General features: G+C 45.2%; 1 protein-coding gene across 9 annotated transcripts in view; it reads left to right on the top strand.

Annotated features, from left to right (window-relative positions):
- Window positions 1-3,242: 3,242 nt before the first annotated feature.
- MYRF (myelin regulatory factor) overlaps window positions 3,243-22,354 on the top strand; it is a 318,723-nt gene continuing 299,611 nt past the window's right edge. For 4 of the 9 annotated variants that reach the window (XM_063944667.1, XM_063944664.1, XM_063944663.1 and 1 more), the window contains exon 1: window positions 3,244-3,836. In XM_063944667.1, coding sequence (XP_063800737.1) covers window positions 3,791-3,836 — 46 coding nt within the window. In that variant the 5' untranslated portion in view covers window positions 3,244-3,790. Of the gene's footprint in view, window positions 3,837-22,354 lie in introns of all 9 variants that reach the window. The other 5 variants (XM_063944661.1, XM_063944662.1, XM_063944660.1 and 2 more) reach the window with 2 other exon arrangements.

The raw sequence follows: 22,354 nt of genomic DNA, 5'->3' as shown, positions 1-22,354 counted from the left end.
TGATACATTATGCCACACACCGTAATGCCCATTATACATTAAGTTCTACAGTAAGGCTTCTAATTACTTTTAAATTACCTGCTCGTTGCCAGGGGTTTCATGCTCTTGGTTCCATGCACGGTGCCAGGGGTTTTCATGCTCAGGTTGTCATGCTCGTTGCCAGGGGTTTCATGCACTGGGTGTCATGTTCGTTGCCAGCGGTTTCATGCTCTTGGTTCCATGCACGGTGCCAGGGGTTTTCATGCTCAGGGTGTCATGCTCGTTGCCAGGGGTTTCATGCACTGGGTGTCATGCTCGTTGCCAGCGGTTCCATGCACGGTGCCAGGGGTTTCATGCTCAGGGTGTCATGCTCGTTGCCAGGGGGTTCATGCACTGGGTGTCATGCTCATTGCTAGGGGGTAGTGCGTGTTGCTAGGGCCGTGCTCCCAGTGCCACATATGCCCTCAGTGCCAGATATTCCCCCACAGTGCCAGGTATATGCACCCAGTGCCAGATATTCCCCCACAGTGTCAGGTATATGCCTCCAGTGCCAGGTACATGCCCCCAGTGCCAAATATACCCCCCCAGTGCCACATATGCCCCCTCAGTGCCTGCTCCCCCACAGTGCCAAATATTCCACCACAGTGCCACCTATGCCCCCTCAGTGCCAGCTATATGCCCCCAGTGCCAGATATTTCTCCACAGTGCCAGGCATATGCCCCCAATGCCAGATATTCCCCCACAGGGCCAGGTATATGCCCCCAGTGCCAGATATTCCCCCACAGTGCCAGGTGTATGCCCCCAGTGCCAGATATTCCCCCCACAGTGCCGGGTATATGCCCCCAGTGCCAGATATTCCCCCACAGGGCCAGGTATATGCGCCCAGTGCCAGGTATATGCCCCCAGTGCCAGATATTCCCCCACAGGGCCAGGTATATGCCCCCAGTGCCAGATATTCCCCCACAGGGCCAGGTATATGCGCCCAGTGCCAGGTATATGCCCCCAGTGCCAGATCTTCCCCCATATGCCCCCAGTGCCAGATCTTCCCCCACTGTGCCAGGTATATGCCCCCAGTGCCAAATATACCCCCCTCCCCAGTGCCACATATGCCCCCCGCCCCAGTGCCAGGTCTCCCCCCCCAGTGCCAGGTATATGCCCCCCAGTGCCAGGTCTTCCCCCACAGTGCCAGGTATATGCCCCCAGTGCCAAATATACCCCCCTCCCCAGTGCCACATATGCCCCCCGTCCCAGTGCCAGGTCTTCCCCCCCAGTGCCAGGTATATGCCCCCCAGTGCCAGGTATATGCCCCACAGTGCCAGGTATATGCCCCCCAGTGCCAGGTCTTCCCCCCCAGTGCCAGGTATATGCCCCCCAGTGCCAGGTCTTCCCCCACAGTGCCATGTATATGCCCCCCAGTGCCAGGTCTCCCCCCCCCAGTGCCAGGTATATGCCCCCCAGTGCCAGGTATATGCCCCCCAATGCCAGGTATATGCCCCCCAGTGCCAGGTCTTCCCCCCCCAGTGCCAGGTATATGCCCCACAGTGCCAGGTATATACCCCACAGTGCCAGGTATATACCCCACAGTGCCAGGTATATGCCCCCCAGTGCCAGGTCTTCCCCCCCAGTGCCAGGTATATGCCCCCCAGTGCCATGTATATGCCCCCCAGTGCCAGGTCTCCTCCCCCCCCCAGTGCCAGGTATATGCCCCCCAGTACCAGGTATATGCCCCCAGTGCCTGCTCCCCCCTTGTGTTGGAGGGACATGGAGCGCATCGCGCGTCTCCTGTGTCCCTCCCTGGCTCTCTCCCCCGGCCGGTCTAATACAGGAAGTGCCGGTTCGTGAGCCAATCAGAGCTCACGAATGGCACTTCCTTAGACCGGCCGGGAGAGAGCCAGGGAGGGACACAGGAGACGCGCGATGCGCTCCATGTCCCTCCAACACAGCAGGGAGGGAGACATCAGATTGACATGCGGGCGCTCGTCCGCATGTCAATCTGTGTAATGTCAGAGGCGCCACTGCGAGGCGCCCTCTGCGGGTCAGGAGCCCGGCGGCAGCCGACTCCGCTGCCTCCCGGACTTCCGCCCCTGCAGCAAACCTTCTTGCCACAGCTCGCATTGATGTGCCATCCTGGATGAGCTGCACTACCTGAGCCACTTGTGTGGGTTGTCGGGAGGTCATACAGGCACGTGGAGGCCACACACACTACTGAGCCTCATTTTGACTTGTTTTAAGGACATTACATCAAAGTTGAATCAGCCTGTAGTGTGTTTTTCCACTTTAATTTTGAGGGTGACTCCAAATCCAGACCTCCATGGGTTAATAAATTTGATTTCCATTGATAATTTTTGTGTGATTTTGTTGTCAGCACATTCAACTATGTAAAGAACAAAGGGGCATATGTATTAACCTGGAGAAGGCATAAGAAAGTGATAAACCAGTGATATGTGCAAAATGATAAACCCACCAGCCAATCAGCTCCCATATGTAAATTAACAGTTAGGAGCTGATTGGCTGGTGCATTATCACCTTGCACTTAACACTACTTTATCACTGGTGTAGCACTTCATTATGCCTTCTACAGGTTAATACATCTGCCTCATTGTATTTAATAAGAATATTTCATTCATTCAGATCTAGGATGTGTTATTTTAGTGTTCCCTTTATTTTTTTGAGCAGTGTATATATATATGTGTGTGTATATATGTATATATATATATATATATGTATGTGTATATGTATATATATATATATATATATATATGTATACATATATATGTGTACATATATATATATATATATATCTCCCAAAGTGCCACCTAATTTCTTTGCTTGTATATATATATATATATATATATATATATATATATATATATATATAGCATGTTTACATCACGTAGCAATATTCTTTTTTATTTTTTTATTTTAGTAGTGACCATGGGGGTAATTCCAAGTTGATCGCAGCAGGACATTTTTTAGCAGTTGGGCAAAACCATGTGCACTGCAGGGGGGGCAGATATAACATGTACAGAGAGAGTTAGATTTGGGTGTGGTGTGTTCAATCTGCAATCTAATTTGCAGTGTAAAAATAAAGCAGCCAGTATTTACCCTGCACAGAAACAAAATAACCCACCCAAATCTAACTCTCTCTGCAAATGTTATATCTGCTCCCCCTGCAGTGCACATGGTTTTGCCCAACTGCTAAAAAATTTCCTGCTGCGATCAACTTGGAATTACCCCCCATGTTTGTTTCCCCAGCATGCCTGACGTCTTACAGAGAGATCCTGGCATTTACTGCAAGGTGATAGGAAGCATTAACATGTAAATTGCTGGAAACTGCCAGCAGGGGGAGACAAAAACACCCGTAGAAGCATCATCCCTGGGGAAGGAAGGAGCATTAGGGAGACAAGCCACTATACTGACCCTGACACTACCCAGAGAGAGGGAGAGCTCTCGGGGTCCCAGAGGAAGGACGCAGAAGGAAAGTGATGCTGAATGATCTGCTGCTGTAACATAGACATTCCCCAGTGTGTGCTAATAAGAAAAGGTTGGAGTAAGAAGATAAGTCCTAATTCAGAAGGAAAGGGTCCCAGCCCTGGGAGAGCAGAGTCCCGCTGAGTATCTGAAGCTGCTGCTGCTGCTGCACTGATTTGTCTCTGGTGTGACCTGTGTAACTAACTGTCAGCTGTGTGGTCAGCTTCCCCACACCTTCACTGAGAGGACCTTCCAATCTGGCCAAGACTCATGGTGTGCGACTTCATGGCAGCTTGGACTTCACACTCCTAGGACTTTGCGTTACCTCTAGGACAGAGTCATGGAAGTTGTGGATGAGACAGAGGCTTTACAACGCTTCTTTGAAGGTAAGAACCATGGACATACCTGAGATGATGTCCTGGAAATGTTGGGCTTACTGGATGTACCTCTTCACATCCACTTTGTCCATCATTGTAAGGAATTGTATCTTTTATGTCATATGTTGTCTGTCTTTACATAATTGTATGAAACGTGCCATTGGTCCCGACTACCACAGGTCAGGATCCCTACTGGGGATGACATTGGTCATGCACTATAAGGTCATATAATAATAAGATCCCCCTCACATAGATGCCCAGTGCCAGCACATTGGCTGGGGGAGGGGGGCTTATAGGAGCTCAGGTCAGGGAAAAGCTGATTCTATTTTTGTTCTGTATAAATTGCTGTCGCTTTGACCAATGGTTCTAAGGAATGCAAGGAATTGCTGGCTTTATATGGTTTCCTTTGGAAATGAAGAGGTTAACACATAACTTTTCTATTGTGTTAAATTGAAGGGAAAAAAATTAGCTGAATACAACTATGCAATTTATTTTTAGATTACATATTGTAATGTTGTATGATTGTCTGCGCCTCTGTTCTGGTAACATATTGTAGCCAGCGACCATGCCTGACATTCTGCAAAGTGTCACCATCACTATTATCTCTTCTTGCCGTAACTCACAAGTATTCCATGTGGCTCTGATAGGAGTAATATTACTATATCAGGGTATTTGTAGCTGTTCATCCACTGGCCTGGGGGGGATGTGTTTTAGTTTTGTATTTTATTACATCAGGTATTAATACATTATATTTATTACATTACATTATTTCATTACATTAGATATTATTACATTATATTTATTACATTATATTATTACATTAGGTATTATTATTATTCATCTTTTTATACGGTTACATATATACTGATCGTAGTACATTATTTTTTGTTTTTGTTTTCCAGAATTATTATGTGTTCAGTTATTTTCAATCTATATTGCATAAGTGGTTAAAACCAAAAATGACAATTCAACCAAATTAAATTAATATTACAGGAAAATAAATGTTTTTCAGCAGAAATGTCACATAATCTCACCTTTGTTTTTCCACTGAAGTAGATAAGGGATTAACACTTGACTGCACCAAAATTCTGCGTTTAACATACACCAGTATGAAAGTACGTAGTTATAGTGGAATAGTAGTAATATCCTAATTTAAAAATGTATCTACTGTATATTTTTCTATAACTTTTTGTACCTGTAGGTCTGTAGTAGCTGTGTGACTGCATAGGTCATCCTATATGGCTAAACAGTCCAACATTATGATAAAATGAATTAATAATATTACTGTGATTATTTTTATAAAAACTGAAATACTACTTTGAGACACAAACAATTGTGCGTAAAGCAACACAACATTTCCTAAATAAATCACTGTCTAAAATAATACTCCCCATTCTTCTATATTATAAATTATGGTATATAAAATCTGAACATCTCATATATATATATATATATATATATATATATTTAACCATATCTTTAAAAAAAAGTGGCATTTACCTAGAGGAAAAACATATAAAAATAATTGTACAGCATTTTACAATTGTTGTTTTAAATCCCTGCATAAACAGTTAATTTAGTATGACTGTATTGTAGACAATCCAAAGATTAGGATTTTGTTAATAGAACAATGAATATATTCATGTGTTTTACAACCACAATTGGAACAGGTTTCGCAATGTTTATTATTTAGAACAAATAATGCAAATACGAGGAAAAAATGTATCAAAACAATATAAGTACATATTATTTAAACTGGAAACAACAAATCAGGAAAGACTTTCAGGTGTATACAGTTTAAATATACTGTATATTTATTTTCCTTTGAGTCGCACGTGTGTTGTAAATTGTTTTGATACAATGAAAACCTGCAGCTCAGCTGCTATACAAAACAACATAGTCCAAAAGTAACACATGATAAGTTGTGAAGTTATTTTGTGTCATTTTATCACATTTATGTTACTTTTTTTGTTTATTTGTTTGTTTCTTGATTTTAATTTTAAAAGTAAATAAATACTTCATACTTACAACTAATGCTTTGTGTGAACAGGTGATAAATCCATTTACCCTGATTCACAATTATGTTGCCTGCGACACAGATCACATGATTTCCTGCCGCTGATGAATGAAAAACAAATTGTGTCTATGTTATATGCTACTGTACGGTGCTACAATGCAGATGTGGACTTTTATTAATTGTGCGGTTTCAAAAATGGGGCTCTGTGTAGAGAGCATCATTTGTCTTTTTTTTTGTTTCTGAATCGATGAGAAGATCATCAATGATTTTATCAGTTGTTGAGCGGATTGTACAAATATAACAGAATAGTGAAATGTTTACATTGCAGTAATACTGAGACCGTTTTAAAATGAAATAAGTAAGTTTCCAACAGAAATTAAGCCTACAGAAAAACTTGTGTAGACTTTTCTGGTTCATGAAAGGTACAGTAGCTAGTTGAAAACGTGTACCTACGGATTATGTTTCATGTAACATCTGTATATTCTCCATGCCTTTCTGGGAGAATAGTGGTTTTCACAAACAAACTCTTCGAACGTTACAGTTCCGTTAGGACCATTGTCAGCACTACATGTCAAGCAGATTGTTAACAGTTTAGTACTTTAACAAATATATTGGACGATTGCATAATCTTACATCCAAACAAATCACTCATGCAGACATTATATCATGAACAGATAAAAAGATTGGTTCAGTTTCATTTGCCTTTAGTTGTGATTGTTCTTAAATGCCGAGAAGTAGCTAGTTGCAATCAGATCATATGACATAGTTAAACACCACACAATGTCTGTCCAACATGATTGTATGAACAATCCCTACACTTTATGTGGATGTATCTTAAAATCGCGGGACTAACACGGCTCTCAGGAGAAGTGATGATGTAATATTGCCTGCACAAATGTATTTTATGTTTTGAATGATCCCATATCACCTTGTTATTCATTGTTCTGAAAATGACACCAAACTTCCTCAAGCTAAATGTTATTCAAATTCATGTTCCCCTTTCTAGAGGGATCCCACAATACAAGGGGCAACAGTTCTATGGGTTCCAGTCTGGTTGGCAACAATCACAATATCACAATGTCAACATATGCAGTTAGGGTTAGGCTACAATAAGGGTTAGGGTCCGGGGTGGATCCATGTGGCGGGATCAGGGGGATCGCACTCCCCTCCTGTAACACTTCCCGCATGCCCACTACTGCTGGCCACTATATAGCAGTGCAGCACATCGTACAGGGAGAGCAGAGGGCAGCAGCCTCCCTCCCCTTCCCGCTGTTGTATGGTGGGCTGGGGAGGGTGAGGCAGCAGCAGGAGAGAAGTTTTCGCCTCACCCCCTGGATCTGCCATTGGTTAGGGTTAGGCTACAATTCGGGATAGAATTAGGATTAAGGTTAGGCTGCAGTTAGGACTAAAATGCAATTGGGGCTAAGGATAGGCTGCAGTTAGGGCTAGGATGCAATTGGGGCTAAGGTTAGGCTGCAATTAGATTTAGAGAGAGGCTGCAATTAGGGCTACGGTAAGGCTGCAATTAGGGTTAGGCAGCCTCTAAGCATTGGGATAGTTTTAAGATAAAATATTGCTGTCTACATTGTGGCCGTCAGAATTCACAATGTCGACATTTTAAAAATGTTGACATTATGTCAGCATTATCATTGTGATGTCTACTCACATTCTGAACATGTCAGCATATCCCAGTACATTCATCCAGTACTACTACACTCTTGTACGCTGCTGTCCCTATAGTATACCTAGTGTGTGTGTGTGTGTGTGTGTGTGTGTGTGTGTTTGTTGTGCGTGCGTGCATGTGTGTGCGCACGCATAAGAATTAATTCTGTACATGCACAGGTGGATTAGAGTATATACAATCCATATTTATATCGTTATATTTGGTGAGAAATTAGTTAATTTATCTGGAGTGTAATGATAGCACTTGTGTCACGAGAGTGTGATTGTGTTATGTTATCAGACAGACAGAGAGATAGATAGATAGATAGATAGATAGATAGATAGATAGATAGAAAAATTGTCGGTGAAGGCATTATAGGAAATAATGTATCACTTATATAAAAAGAATATAAGAAATCATTATAGACTTCCATGATCTTGCTTCAGCCTGTGGTCGTGAGATTTTTATATGGTTCCAAAATCCCTTGCTGACCTTTTTTCTGTTTGGGGCCTATTCTTCATTAGGGGCCTGATTGCCCCCATAATTAAGTGACCAACTCACCCGCGAGTTGGGTCACTGGATACCAAATTACTGGAGCAATTCCACAAAGCAGCTGTCCCCACAATCCATAATACTGCTTCCAAAGTAGCAGTGTTACTTACCGGTGCCGTGCCGGCCTTCTGTGCATGCGTGACGTGAGGTTATGCACGTGCATGGCAGGCAGGTGCTCAGAGCGGACCCGGGGGATGGTTCTGCTTGTAACCATTTTCACAACCCTCCTTTTCACAGGACGTAGAGGGGCTTCGGGAATCAGCGCCATCTGAAGATTGCTTTGATTTTTGCAAGCAAACTCCAAAAACTTTCAGTATTCAGAGTTTGCTGAATACTAGGTGGCTCTATCAGACCCTTAATAATATGCGGAAACTAGCGTTTCCACATGTGTAATGGGTCATTATGGATGTTCAATAGGCCCCTTTCTACTGCATATTACAGTAGGGGGTACATTGTTCATACAGTGGAGGCCAGTTTTCTTGGATTGATCCTTTCCTACTTTATATTTCACTTTTATAATGAAAGTGAAAGAATGTATGTTGGTGAAAGATACAGAAACTGTAAATAGGAAGCAGAGTCAGAAAATGGATATTAACATGAGCCTATTCAGTTCTCCTGTTGTACCTCGTGTAATACTAAATGATGTATTGGCTGACTCCTAAACATGTTTGTTTTGCTTCTGAATCCATTATGATCTTATTAGCAGTTTATGGGGCATATTTATCACAATACGCATCTCAGATGCAGATGGGATGTGATAAATTTGGAGTGCGATGATTTGAATGCATCGCAAGAATATCTCTAATATCGCTTGCAGGGACAGGAGCTGCTTAGAAAGCGCTGTCCCTTCGTATCCCCACCGCCCCTTTCCCTTTCCTTCACACTTCTTATGGTAGTTTTAGCAAAAGATACCATAGGAGCGTGCCTGTACATGTGCCTCCGGCTACCCCGCTGGTGTTAATTGTTCTCCCTATCTAATTAAGTCAGGTTTCTCTAAAAACACGGGGGCGCCTATTTCTGATGGATCCGTGGAGTACGTGTTCCGCCGTTATTCTCTTATTGCTAGCAACATCTCCAGGTAATGTGGGCAGGCAAGGGAAAAATACTTAAAAACTTTAACATTTATGGGGCCATCATTTGTTTTTTCTCTGTGTTTCTGATACCTATCTTTTTCGTGAGTGAAAGTGAAGCTAGGAACCCAGTGGGAATTCAGTTCAAGTGTTATCAGAAAACCTAGACATGTATTCACATAATCTTCCAGGACAAGATGGAGACGTTTCTAGCACCATAACAAGGGATGTACAACCGGTGCAGCCACACAAGGTGCTAGTCAAAGGGGTGGCAGAGTCGCTACTAAAGAGGCACCCTGGAGAGGCACCTTGCCACCTCTTTCTATCTTATGGGTTGGTTGGAGAGGCAGCTAGCTACATGTAAAACCGGCAATCACATTGCCGACGCCGGAATCCCGCACAGTGGTACAATGCCGAAGCCGGAATACTGGCGAGGTCGATGATTCTCCCTCTATGGGTGTCCACAACAACCATAGAGGGAGAATATAACCTGTGGCAAGCGCAGTGTGCCACCGTGCCCACAGCATGGCGAGCGCAGGGAACCCGAAAGGTGTCTGGGATGCCGCTGTCGGTATACTGATGGCCAGTATCCAGGCCATCGGTAATTCACACCGAACCCGTAAAGCCATATGGCACGTCATTAGAATGCGCCCAGCAGCCATCTTTCTTCTCCCGGTACTCCCCCTTCATAGTAACACATGTAGCATAGGAGAGAGGTGCTGGGCCAGGATGCCGAGGCGCCCTTCTCCAGCACTGCTGGCATTGCCAGGGAGCTGAGCATCAATCAGCAAGACTCTCATAGTAAAGTGTAGAGATAACTGGATTACTCTGTTATTGCTGCATATTAGTAGACAGACATACTAGTAACAATAGATATGCATTACTGTTCCGGGTCATCTAAAATGCTGGAAATGATGCAGCAGCCAGAAACCAGGAGCATTGGGAAGTTGTCATAAGCCTCCCCACGTATGCACACACATCAAGTACGGTTACCAGCACAGTGACAGGTCAGGGCTTACATGTCACATCCATAATGTAAATGCCTATTTTACTTTCTGTGATATTTATAAATATCATAATTAATACTGGGATTTCCATACTGACAATTACTGCCACTCAACAGAGCAGGGGAAGTTTTACTGTGCATCTGGCCCTATAGAGAATGATAACAAAGAATCAGAGAATTATATGCAAAATACAGAACAAGAACTTTGGCCTTGTGTGGTTACGATAAAATACAAAGTTATTGTAGCACAGTGGTTAGTATTGCAACCTCACTTCATTGGGGCCATATATTCATTTCCATTCAGGACCCTATAAATGCTTTCACCATATTTACAGTGGCTTCTGACCACATTAACCATAGTAAGTATGTGTGTGTATATATGAGTATATGTGTGTGCATTTTTATGTAGTAGGGTATATACAGTTTAAGATCTACTGGCAGGTAATAATATGGATTATTACATATCTGTAAAGTGCTGTGTAATATGGTAGCACTATAGAAATAAAGGCTAATAAATAAAGTAAGTAGCTATACGGATAATAGCATACATCTGCAGAGTAATGGGCCCTACACACTTGGCGATGTTTCCGATTTGGACGATGTTCGTTTTTAACGATTAACGACCAGCGTCCAAATTGGCTTGCTATGCTAAATGAGGGAAAACCAACGATGAACGACCGAAGGGACGCGCATCGTTCATCGTTGGTGCATGCACACTGAGCGATATGATGTGCAGTTATCCATACAATTAGATACTCAGGTTATAACAAACTGGTAATTAACTGGAGATTTAATGACAGGGGGCCTAATTCTGAGTTGATCGCAGCAGCAAATTTGTTAGCAGTTGGGCAAAACCATGTGCACTGCAGGGGGGGGCAGATATAACATGTGCAGAGAGAGTTAGATTTGGGTGGGGTGTATTCAAACTGAAATCTAAATTGCAGTGTAAAAATAAAGCAGCCAGTATTTACCCTGCACATAAACAAAATAGCCCACCCAAATCTAACTCTCTCTGCACATGTTATATCTGCCCCACCTGCAGTGCACATGGTTTTGCGCAACTGCTAACAAACTTGCTGCTGCGATCAACTCAGAATTACCCCCAGTATTTTTTTAGAGAATATGGAGATAGTTTACCATCATTTTTCAAATTTTGGTCTGTAATATAGTAAGATTTTTCGGAGAAGAGCAGCACCATATGTACTATATAGTAACACAACTGTACTCTGAGATTTCAGCACAGGCTAAAGGAGAGGGGGCAGCACACAGATTGAAGGAGAGATGTAGCAAGGCTTGGAGAGAGACAAAGTACCAGCAAATCAGCTCCTGTCATTATTCAAACTCAGCCTGTAACATGGCAATTAAGAGCTGGTACTTTATCTCTCTACACTTTATCACTCTCCACGGCTTAGTAATGTACATCTTCCCCTTTTCTCTGACGTCCTAGTGGATGCTGGGAACTCCGTAAGGACCATGGGGAATAGCGGCTCCGCAGGAGACTGGGCACAAATAGAAAGCTTTAGGACTACCTGGTGTGCACTGGCTCCTCCCCCTATGACCCTCCTCCAAGCCTCAGTTAGATTTTTGTGCCCGAACGAGAAGGGTGCACACTAGGGGCTCTCCTGAGCTTCTTAGTGAAAGTTTTAGTTTAGGTTTTTTATTTTCAGTGAGACCTGCTGGCAACAGGCTCACTGCATCGAGAGACTAAGGGGAGAAGAAGCGAACTCACCTGCGTGCAGAGTGGATTGGGCTTCTTAGGCTACTGGACACCATTAGCTCCAGAGGGACCGATCACAGGCCCAGCCTTGGAGCTCGGTCCCAGAGCCGCGCCGCCGGCCCCCTTACAGAGCCAGAAGCAAGAAGAGGTCCGGAAAATCGGCGGCAGAAGACATCCTGTCTTCCACAAGGTAGCGCACAGCACTGCAGCTGTGCGCCATTGCTTCTCAGCACACTTCACACTCCGGTCACTGAGGGTGCAGGGCGCTAGGGGGGGGCGCCCTGAGCAGCAATAGAAACACCTTGGCTGGCGAAAATGCATGACATATAGCCCCCTGGGCTATATGGATGAATTTTAACCCCTGCCAGATTTCCACAAAAAGCGGGAGAAAGGCCGCCGAGAAGGGGGCGGAGCCTATCTCCTCAGCACACAGGCGCCATTTTCCCTCACAGCTCCGCTGGAAGGACGTCTCCCTGACTCTCCCCTGCAGTCCTGCACTTCAGAAACAGGGTAAAAAAGAGAGGGGGGGCACTAATTGGCGGGATATTAACAATACAGCAGCTATAAAGGGAGAAACACTTATATAAGGTTGTCCCTATATATATATATAGCGCTCTGGTGTGTGCTGGCATACTCTCCCTCTGTCTCCCCAAAGGGCTAGTGGGGTCCTGTCCTCTATCAGAGCATTCCCTGTGCGTGTGCTGTGTGTCGGTACGTTTGTGTCGACATGTATGAGGAGGAAAATGATGTGGAGGTGGAGCAATTGCCTATAATAGAGATGTCACCCCCTAGGGAGTCGACACCTGAGTGGATGGCTTTATGGAAGGATTTACGTGACAATGTCAGCTCTTTACAAAAGACAGTTGATGACATGAGACAGCCGGCTAATCAGCTAGTCCCTGTCCAGGCGTCTCAGAAACCATCAGGGGCTCTAAAACGGCCGTTACCTCAGATGGTAGATACAGACGTCGACACGGATACTGACTCCAGTGTCGACGGTGAGGAGACAAACGTGACTTCCAGTAGGGCCACACGTTACATGATCACGGCAATGAGAGAGGTTTTAAACATTTCTGATACTGCAAGTTACCACTAAAAAGGGTATTATGTGGGGTGTGAAAAAACTACCCGTAGTTTTTCCTGAATCAGATGAATTAAATGAGGTGTGTGATGAAGTGTGGGTTTCCCCCGATAAAAAACTGATAATTTCTAAAAAGTTATTGGCATTATACCCTTTCCCGCCAGAGGTTAGGGCGCGTTGGGAAACACCCCCTAGAGTGGATAAAGCACTCACACGCTTATCAAAACAAGTGGCGTTACCGTCTCCTGATACGGCCGCCCTCAAGGAACCAGGTGACAGAAAACTGGAGAATATCCTAAAAAGTATATACACACATACTGGTGTTATACTGCGACCAGCAATCGCCTCAGCCTGGATGTGCAGCGCTGGGGTGGCTTGGTCGGATTCCCTGACTGAAAATATTGATACCCTGGATAGGGACAGTATATTGTTGACTATAGAGCATTTAAAAGATGCATTTCTATATATGCGAGATGCACAGAGGGATATTTGCACTCTGGCATCAAGAGTGAGTGCGCTGTCCATTTCTGCCAGAAGAGGGTTATGGACGCGACAGTGGTCAGGTGATGCGGATTCTAAACGGCATATGGAAATATTGCCTTATAAAGGGGAGGAGTTATTTGGGGTCGGTCTATCGGACCTGGTGGCCACGGCAACTGCTGGGAAATCCACATTTTTACCCCAGGTCGCCTCTCAGCATAAAAAGACGCCGTCTTATCAGGCGCAGTCCTTTCGTCCCCATAAGGGCAAGCGGGCAAAAGGTTCCTCTTTTCTGCCCCGGGGCAGAGGAAGGGGAAAAAGACTGCAACAGACAGCCAATTCCCAGGAACAAAAGCCCTCTCCCGCTTCTGCCAAGTCCTCAGCATGACGCTGGGGCCTTACAAGTGGACTCAGGCACCGTGGGGGCCCGTCTCAAGAATTTCAGCGCGCAGTGGGCTCACTCGCAAGTGGACCCCTGGATCCTTCAAATAGTATCTCAGGGGTACAAATTGGAGTTCGAGACGTCTCCCCCTCGCCGGTTCCTGAAGTCTGCTTTACCAACGTCTCCCTCCGACAGGGAGGCAGTATTGGAGGCAGTTCACAAGCTGTATTCCCAGCAGGTGATAATCAAGGTACCCCTCCTGCAACAAGGGAAGGGGTATTATTCCACGCTGTTTGTGGTACCGAAGCCGGACGGCTCGGTGAGACCTATTTTAAATCTGAAGTCTTTGAACACTTACATACAGAGGTTCAAATTCAAGATGGAGTCACTCAGGGCAGTGATGGCGAACCTGGAAGAGGGGGACTATATGGTGTCTCTGGACATCAAAGATGCCTACCTCCATGTCCCCATTTACCCTTCTCATCAAGGGTACCTCAGGTTTGTGGTACAAAACTGTCACTATCAGTTTCAGACGCTGCCGTTTGGATTATCCACGGCACCCCGGGTCTTTACCAAGGTAATGGCCGAAATGATGATTCTTCTTCGAAGAAAAGGCGTTTTAATTATCCCTTACTTGGACGATCTCCTGATAAGAGCAAGATCCAGAGAACAGTTAGTAGTCGGAGTAGCCCTATCTCAAGTAGTGCTACGGCAGCACGGCTGGATTCTAAATATCCCAAAATCGCAGCTGATTCCGACAACACGTCTTCTGTTCCTAGGGATGATTCTGGACACAGTCCAGAAAAAGGTGTTCCTTCCGGAGGAGAAAGCCAGGGAGTTATCCGAACTGGTCAGAAACCTCCTGAAACCAGGGCAAGTCTCAGTGCTTCAATGCACAAGAGTCCTGGGAAAGATGGTAGCTTCCTACGAAGCTATTCCATTCGGCAGATTCCACGCAAGAACGTTCCAGTGGGATCTGCTGGAAAAATGGTCCAGATCGCATCTTCAGATGCATCAGCGGATAACCCTGTCCCCAAGGACAAGGGTGTCTCTTCTGTGGTGGTTGCAGAGTGCTCATCTTCTAGAGGGCCGCAGATTCGGCATTCAGGACTGGGTCCTGGTGACCACGGATGCCAGCCTGAGAGGCTGGGGAGCAGTCACACAAGGAAGAAATTTCCAGGGCTTGTGGTCAAGCCTGGAGACAACACTTCACATAAATATACTGGAGCTAAGAGCCATTTACAATGCTCTAAGCCTAGCAAGGCCTCTGCTTCAGGGTCAGCCGGTGTTGATCCAGTCGGACAACATCACGGCAGTCGCCCACGTAAACAGACAGGGCGGCACAAGAAGCAGGAGGGCAATGGCAGAAGTTGCAAAGATTCTTCGCTGGGCGGAAAATCATGTGATAGCACTGTCAGCAGTATTCATTCCGGGAGTGGACAACTGGGAAGCAGACTTCCTCAGCAGACACGACCTCCACCCGGGAGAGTGGGGACTTCACCCAGAAGTCTTCCACATGATTGTGAACCGTTGGGAAAAACCAAAGGTGGACATGATGGCGTCCCGCCTCAACAAAAAACTAGACAGGTATTGCGCCAGGTCACGGGACCCTCAGGCAATAGCTGTGGACGCTCTGGTAACACCGTGGGTGTACCAGTCAGTGTATGTGTTCCCTCCTCTGCCTCTCATACCCAAGGTACTGAGAATCATAAGAAGGAGAGGAGTAAGGACTATACTCGTGGCTCCGGATTGGCCAAGAAGGACTTGGTACCCGGAACTTCAAGAGATGCTCACAGAGGACCCGTGGCCTCTACCTCTAAGAAGGGACCTGCTCCAGCAGGGACCCTGTCTGTTCCAAGACTTACCGCGGCTACGTTTGACGGCATGGCGGTTGAACGCCGGATCCTGAAGGAAAAAGGCATTCCGGATGAAGTCATCCCTACCCTGATCAAAGCCAGGAAGGATGTAACCGTGCAGCATTATCACCGTATTTGGCGTAAATATGTTGCGTGGTGCGAGGCCAGGAAGGCCCCTACAGAGGAATTTCAACTGGGTCGTTTCCTGCATTTCCTGCAAACAGGACTGTCTATGGGCCTAAAATTAGGGTCCATTAAGGTTCAAATTTCGGCCCTGTCAATTTTCTTCCAGAAAGAACTGGCTTCAGTGCCTGAGGTTCAGACGTTTGTCAAAGGGGTACTGCATATACAGCCTCCTTTTGTGCCTCCAGTGGCACCTTGGGATCTCAATGTAGTTTTGGGGTTCCTAAAATCACATTGGTTTGAACCACTCCCCACTGTGGACTTAAAATATCTCACATGGAAAGTGGTAATGCTGTTGGCCCTGGCTTCAGCCAGGCGTGTCTCAGAATTGGCGGCTTTGTTATATAAAAGCCCTTACCTAATTTTTCATACGGACAGGGCAGAATTGAGGACTCGTCCTCAATTTCTCCCTAAGGTGGTTTCAGCGTTTCACTTGAACCAGCCTATTGTGGTACCTGCGGCTACTAGGGACTTGGAGGACTCCAAGTTGCTGGACGTAGTCAGGGCCCTGAAAATATATGTTTCCAGGACGGCTGGAGTCAGAAAATCTGACTCGCTGTTTATCCTGTATGCACCCAACAAGCTGGGTGCTCCTGCTTCTAAGCAGACTATTGCTTGTTGGATTTGTAGTACAATTCAGCTTGCACATTCTGTGGCAGGCCTGCCACACCCAAAATCTGTAAAAGCCCATTCCACACGGAAAGTGGGCTCATCTTGGGCGGCTGCCCGAGGGGTCTCGGCTTTACAACTTTGCCGAGCAGCTACTTGGTCAGGGGCAAACACGTTTGCTAAATTCTACAAATTTGATACCCTGGCTGAGGAGGACCTGGAGTTCTCTCATTCGGTGCTGCGGAGTCATCCGCACTCTCCCGCCCGTTTGGGAGCTTTGGTATAATCCCCATGGTCCTTACGGAGTTCCCAGCATCCACTAGGACGTCAGAGAAAATAAGAATTTACTCACCGGTAATTCTATTTCTCATAGTCCGTAGTGGATGCTGGGCGCCCATCCCAAGTGCGGATTGTCTGCATTACTTGTACATAGTTATTGTTAACTAAATCGGGTTATTGTTGTAGTGAGCCATCTTTTATAGAGGCTCCTCTGTTATCATACTGTTAACTGGGTTCAGATCACAGGTTGTACGGTGTGATTGGTGTGGCTGGTATGAGTCTTACCCGGGATTCAAAATCCTTCCTTATTGTGTACGCTCGTCCGGGCACGGTACCTAACTGAGGCTTGGAGGAGGGTCATAGGGGGAGGAGCCAGTGCACACCAGGTAGTTCTAAAGCTTTCTATTTGTGCCCAGTCTCCTGCGGAGCCGCTATTCCCCATGGTCCTTACGGAGTTCTCAGCATCCACTACGGACTACGAGAAATAGAATTATCGGTAAGTAAATTCTTATTTATCTCTGTACAAGAGTTGATACCTCTCCCCCTCTACAGTATGTTAATGGTTAATATAATTACCATGCAAGTGAGCCCTCACTCCTCCCCATCTTCTCTGACCATGCTCTCCGGCTGATGATCGCACTAAGTACGAAGGCAAATCTATAGGGAAGAGTGAGTGTGCGCTGCTGTTTCCTCCATATTTGCCTTTATCATAGAGCCCATTGTATCTCTACTGTCCTTTGCTTCTATGAAATTCCCCTAAGAGAGAACAAAAGCAGATTTATGCACAGCGTTGCACACCGCATTCTTTATATTTAAAGTAAGACAAACATTGTCACCATCCTAATGACATTTAAACCCGAAATCCACACTAAACATTGAACTACTGTAAAGTCAGTTCCATATGCCACTAAAGATGAAATATAATCTGTCACCAGTGTGGTTTGTGTGTTTTTCTTATATTCTGTAGTATTGCATTGTGCACTGTATATTCATCAAATGGTATAGTGTCCTGCTGTGTGAGAGCCTCCACTTTAGTGTCCTCTGTATCTTTCTCTATAGATCACAGCTGTTCGTCCTAATGAGTCTGGCCGGCCCCTGACTAGCTATGGAGGACATGGAGAGAGACCGTAGTGCTGTAGGACGTTCCACTGCACACCAGAGTAAAGCAGCATGCGGAAACCATTAAGGGAGGGGAGCAGTCACCACACCGCTAGTCGGGATCCTGGACGCCAGAACGACGACACCGGAATCCCGACTAGCGGGGAAATACAGACGCCGGAATTCTGGCGCCACAGGCTTTCCTCCCTCTATGGGTGTCCACGACACCCATAGAGGGAGAATGAATCCTGTGGCAAGCCCGCAAAAAAGGGCTTGCTGTCTCGGAGGTCTACAGACAATTCCTTTGACTTCATGCTTGGTTTGTGCTCAGACATGCACTGTGAAGTGTGGGACCTTATATAGACAGGTGTGTGCCTTTCCAAATCATGTCCAATCAACTGAATTTACTGCAGATGGACTCCAATTAAGCTGTAGGAACATCTCAAGGATGGTCAGTGGAAACAGGATGCACCTGAGCTCAATTTTGAGTTTCATGGCAAAGGCTGTGAATACTTATGTACATGTGATTTTTTTTTTTGTAGTTTCTTATTTATAATACATTTGCAAAAATCACAAAAAAACTTTATGGGGTATTGTGTGTAGAATTTTGAGGGGGAAAAAATAATTTATTCCATTTTGGAATAAGGCTGTAACATAACAAAATGTGGAAAAAGTGAAGCGCTGTGAATAATTTCCGGATACATTGTAAGTGTGGTCGACCTAACAACCACATACCCCAGCTCACATACATTGTGCCTGCGTCTGCTTCCTGTTGTGATCCAAGCATCTTCCTGGACATCTCTGCCACAGCCTTATGATGGTAGTGATCCTACACGTTTTGTAGTATCAGAGGTACAGTGTTGTCTCATTACAATTTTATTTCATTTGGTTCTTGGTCCATTAATCAGTGATCAGGTGTGCTAAAGTTTCCCTGATTAACTACTGTATATAATGTTATACAAAATAAATGTAATTCATTGCCATTAGCAACAACTACTAGTATCAGTGCAGGTAACACAAACATGCACCCTTAATACCACTTAACAACAATCAATTCATAAACAGGTATTATTCCTATGAATACATTTTATCATAATATATTTATTCAAATAATATCACCACCATTTTCATGAAGACAATATCCACCAATCAGTTTACACCACCAATCAGTTTACACATAGATGTTTCTCATGTATGTACTATTTTATTGTTGTACTTACCACCACTACTACTACTACTACTACTACTACTACTACTACTACTACTACTACTACTACTACTAATAATAATAATAATAATATTAATATAGGCACTATAGAGAGTAAAATACACATACAGTACAGTAGCACTGTTTCTTTTTATAACTAGATATCACAGAAACATTAGAAGGCTATTACAACAAAAGGCTACTTTCTTTCACACAGGCTTCAGACAAAAATACAGAGTGTCCCGTAATGATAGGACGCATTTTAAACGCAAGTATCTAGGGCTGGAACAAGCACATTTATTAAGGACTATGGCCCAAATGTATTAAACCTTAAAAAGTGATGAAGTGGAGACGGATAAAAAGTAATAAATGACCAGCCAATCAGCTTCCTAACTGCACTATTACAGGCTGTGTTTGAAAAATGACAGGAGCTGATTGGCTAGTCATTTATCACTCTTTATCCATCTCCACTTCATCACTTTTTACGGCTTAATACATTTGGGCCTGTGTGATACATAACCAAGGTACAGTTGTTCATAGCACTGTTCAAGGTTTGAATATCACATCCCTTGGCTTAGATGGTCACCACTTTGAAGAGAAACTCTTGTGCTCTCTCTGTCATCCTCACAATAGCGCAATGCCAGGATGACCACCAGGGGCAGATTGGGATGGTAAACCAGGCCGGGAAATTTATGGAAGCAGCCCTAATAGGGGTGCGGTCTAATGAGGGGGTGGGTTCTGTTGAGGGGGCTGGATCCATCCTCACAAGGGTCTGATTGACGCAGGTGTGGCCTTCCTTGCGTCTTTTGGTACAGTTATATCTGAGACCAGGGGTGGATTGGAAACAAAAAGTGGCCCTGTACAATTTTTTAAAAGCGGCCCGACATGGGCCCTCATTCCGAGTTGTTCGCTTGCTAGCTGCTTTTAGCAGCATTGCACACGCTAGGCCGCCGCCCACTGGGAGTGTATCTTAGCTTAGCAGAATTGCGAACGAAAGATTAGCAGAATTGCGAATAGAAATTTCTTAGCAGTTTCTGAGTAACTCGAGACTTACTCCTACATTGCGATCAGTTCAGTCAGTTTCGTTCCTGGTTTGACGTCACAAACACACCCAGCGTTCGCCCAGACACTCCCCCGTTTCTTCAGACACTCCCGCGTTTTTCACAGAAACGCCAGCGTTTTTTCGCACACGCCCAGAAAACGGACAGTTTTCGCCCAGAAACACCCACTTCCTGTCAATCACAGTACGATCACGAGAACGATGAAAAATCCTTGTTAGGCCGTGAGTAAAATACCTAACTTTCGTGTAAAATAACTAAGCGCATGCGCTCTGCGAACCTTGCGCATGCGCAGTAAGCGACTAATTGCAGTATAGCGAAAATCGGCAACGAGCGAACAACTCGGAATGACCACCATGGTTAGCACAAGAGGTATAACATACTGTGTAGCCATGGCAGCATCACTGGATGGCAGAGTTGTAGTACTGCAGAGATGGAATAACAGAATGAATGGGAATAATACAGTGTACTGAGTGCGGTGGGCTTCCTTTCATGTGTGTGTGTGTGTGGGGGGGGGGGGGGGCACATGACAACACACAAAACAGGCCCCACAGACACGTCAGCCTACCCGGAATCTTCTCGGTGAGCCCTATGGCCAATCTGCCCCTGATGTCCGCTATCTCCCTCCGAATGCTTTGTTTGAGTTCCAGATATGTGCAGGGTTTCGAAACGTACACCCTTTGCTTTAGGTAACCCTGCTCGGTTGAAGCATGCACAATCAGTCTCACACAGGTGTCTCTGTCTAGAGCCAGACTAGTCAGATTGTTGTTGGTGAGGGGTTCTTTACTTGGCCGTAACATTAAAGATCAGTGTCCTGGAAAGGAAACCAACATTAACTCACAAAGTTAGACTTTGAAATCAATTTTAAAGATGGGTGACAGTCCACGTTCTTGTAAATTAAAAATAAAATGTGTTCCATCATTATGGGACCCCCTGTATCTATATGTAAAGTGCACAATAATTATACAAGTTTTTGTATATACTGTATGTCCATGGTGAGCTGGTACCATGCACAGTGGGTGGGGGGGGGGGGGGGGAGGTGTCCATCCTTGTCATGCAGCAATTAAGGTGTGTTTTATGAGGAGGGTAGGGAGGTTCTGGGCAGCCGAGCCCTTCAGTGGTGCTAGCCACACCCACTGGCCATGATAGGGATGGCCATCGGTAGGTTATCCATCGAGGGTCACCATTGATGGATAACCTTGATGGTGTAAAACCATCTATAAAGGAACCATCAATGGTTTTACCCATCAATTGTCACCCTTGCATTACTGTTAACTGTAATGCGGGCCAATCAGAGCCTGGGGGTGTGGCTTTATGAGTGTCAGGGGGTGGGGCTAAGCTCTGTGCCCTGACACCATGAGGGAAAAAAAAAATTGGTAACACTAAGCCATCGATGGTGGGAAACCATCTGGTTCTCCCCCATCAATTGTAAAAGTATTCAACATCAGTCATAGACCATCCCTAGGCCATGATGCAACAACCCCCCCCAATGTGATCAACCATACACCCTTGTCCCAGTACAGACAATGAGACTGTTTGGAAGTATTATAATAGTATCTAAAAGTCTCCTTAGTCATTATAATATTTAAGCTGTAGGGATGGGAGCTTAGCGGGGCTGAATATTGGAGCTATGGGCCTGATTCAGGTATGTAAGCAAAGCAAAAAGGCACACAACTGGGCAAAACCATATTGCACTGCAGGTGGGGCAGATGTAACAGGTGCAGAGAGAGTTAGATTGGGGTGGGGTGTGTTTGTGAGCTACATACAAAAGCAGTATTTACCCTGCACAGAAACAATATAACCCACCCAAATCTAAGTCTCTGCACATGTTACATCTGCCCCACATGCAGTGCAGCATGGATTTACTCTATGTAATGTTTTGACTGAGACGAGCAGGAGAAGTAAACTGCAATCACAGACATTGCGGCTACTCATTGGTGGTAATTCCAAGTTGATCGCAGCAGGAAGTTTTTTAGCAGTTGGGCAAAACCATGTGCACTGCAGGGGGGGCAGATATAATATGTGCAGAGAGAGATAGATTTGGGTGCGGTGAGTTCAATCCGCAATCTAAATTGCAGTGTAAAAATAAAGCAGCCAGTATTTACCCTGCACAGAAACAAAATAACCCACCCAAATCTAACTCTCTCTGCAAATGTTATATCTTGCCCCCCCCCCCTGCAGTGCACATGGTTTTGCCCAACTGCTAAAAAATATCCTGCTGCGATCAACTTGGAATTACCCCCATTGCTCCTTCTGATTCCGCCATGTG

Source organism: Pseudophryne corroboree, chromosome 11 (genome assembly GCF_028390025.1).
Source record: "Pseudophryne corroboree isolate aPseCor3 chromosome 11, aPseCor3.hap2, whole genome shotgun sequence".
Taxonomy (NCBI): Eukaryota; Metazoa; Chordata; class Amphibia; order Anura; family Myobatrachidae; genus Pseudophryne; species Pseudophryne corroboree.
This window is presented reverse-complemented; position numbering and strand designations above follow the sequence as displayed.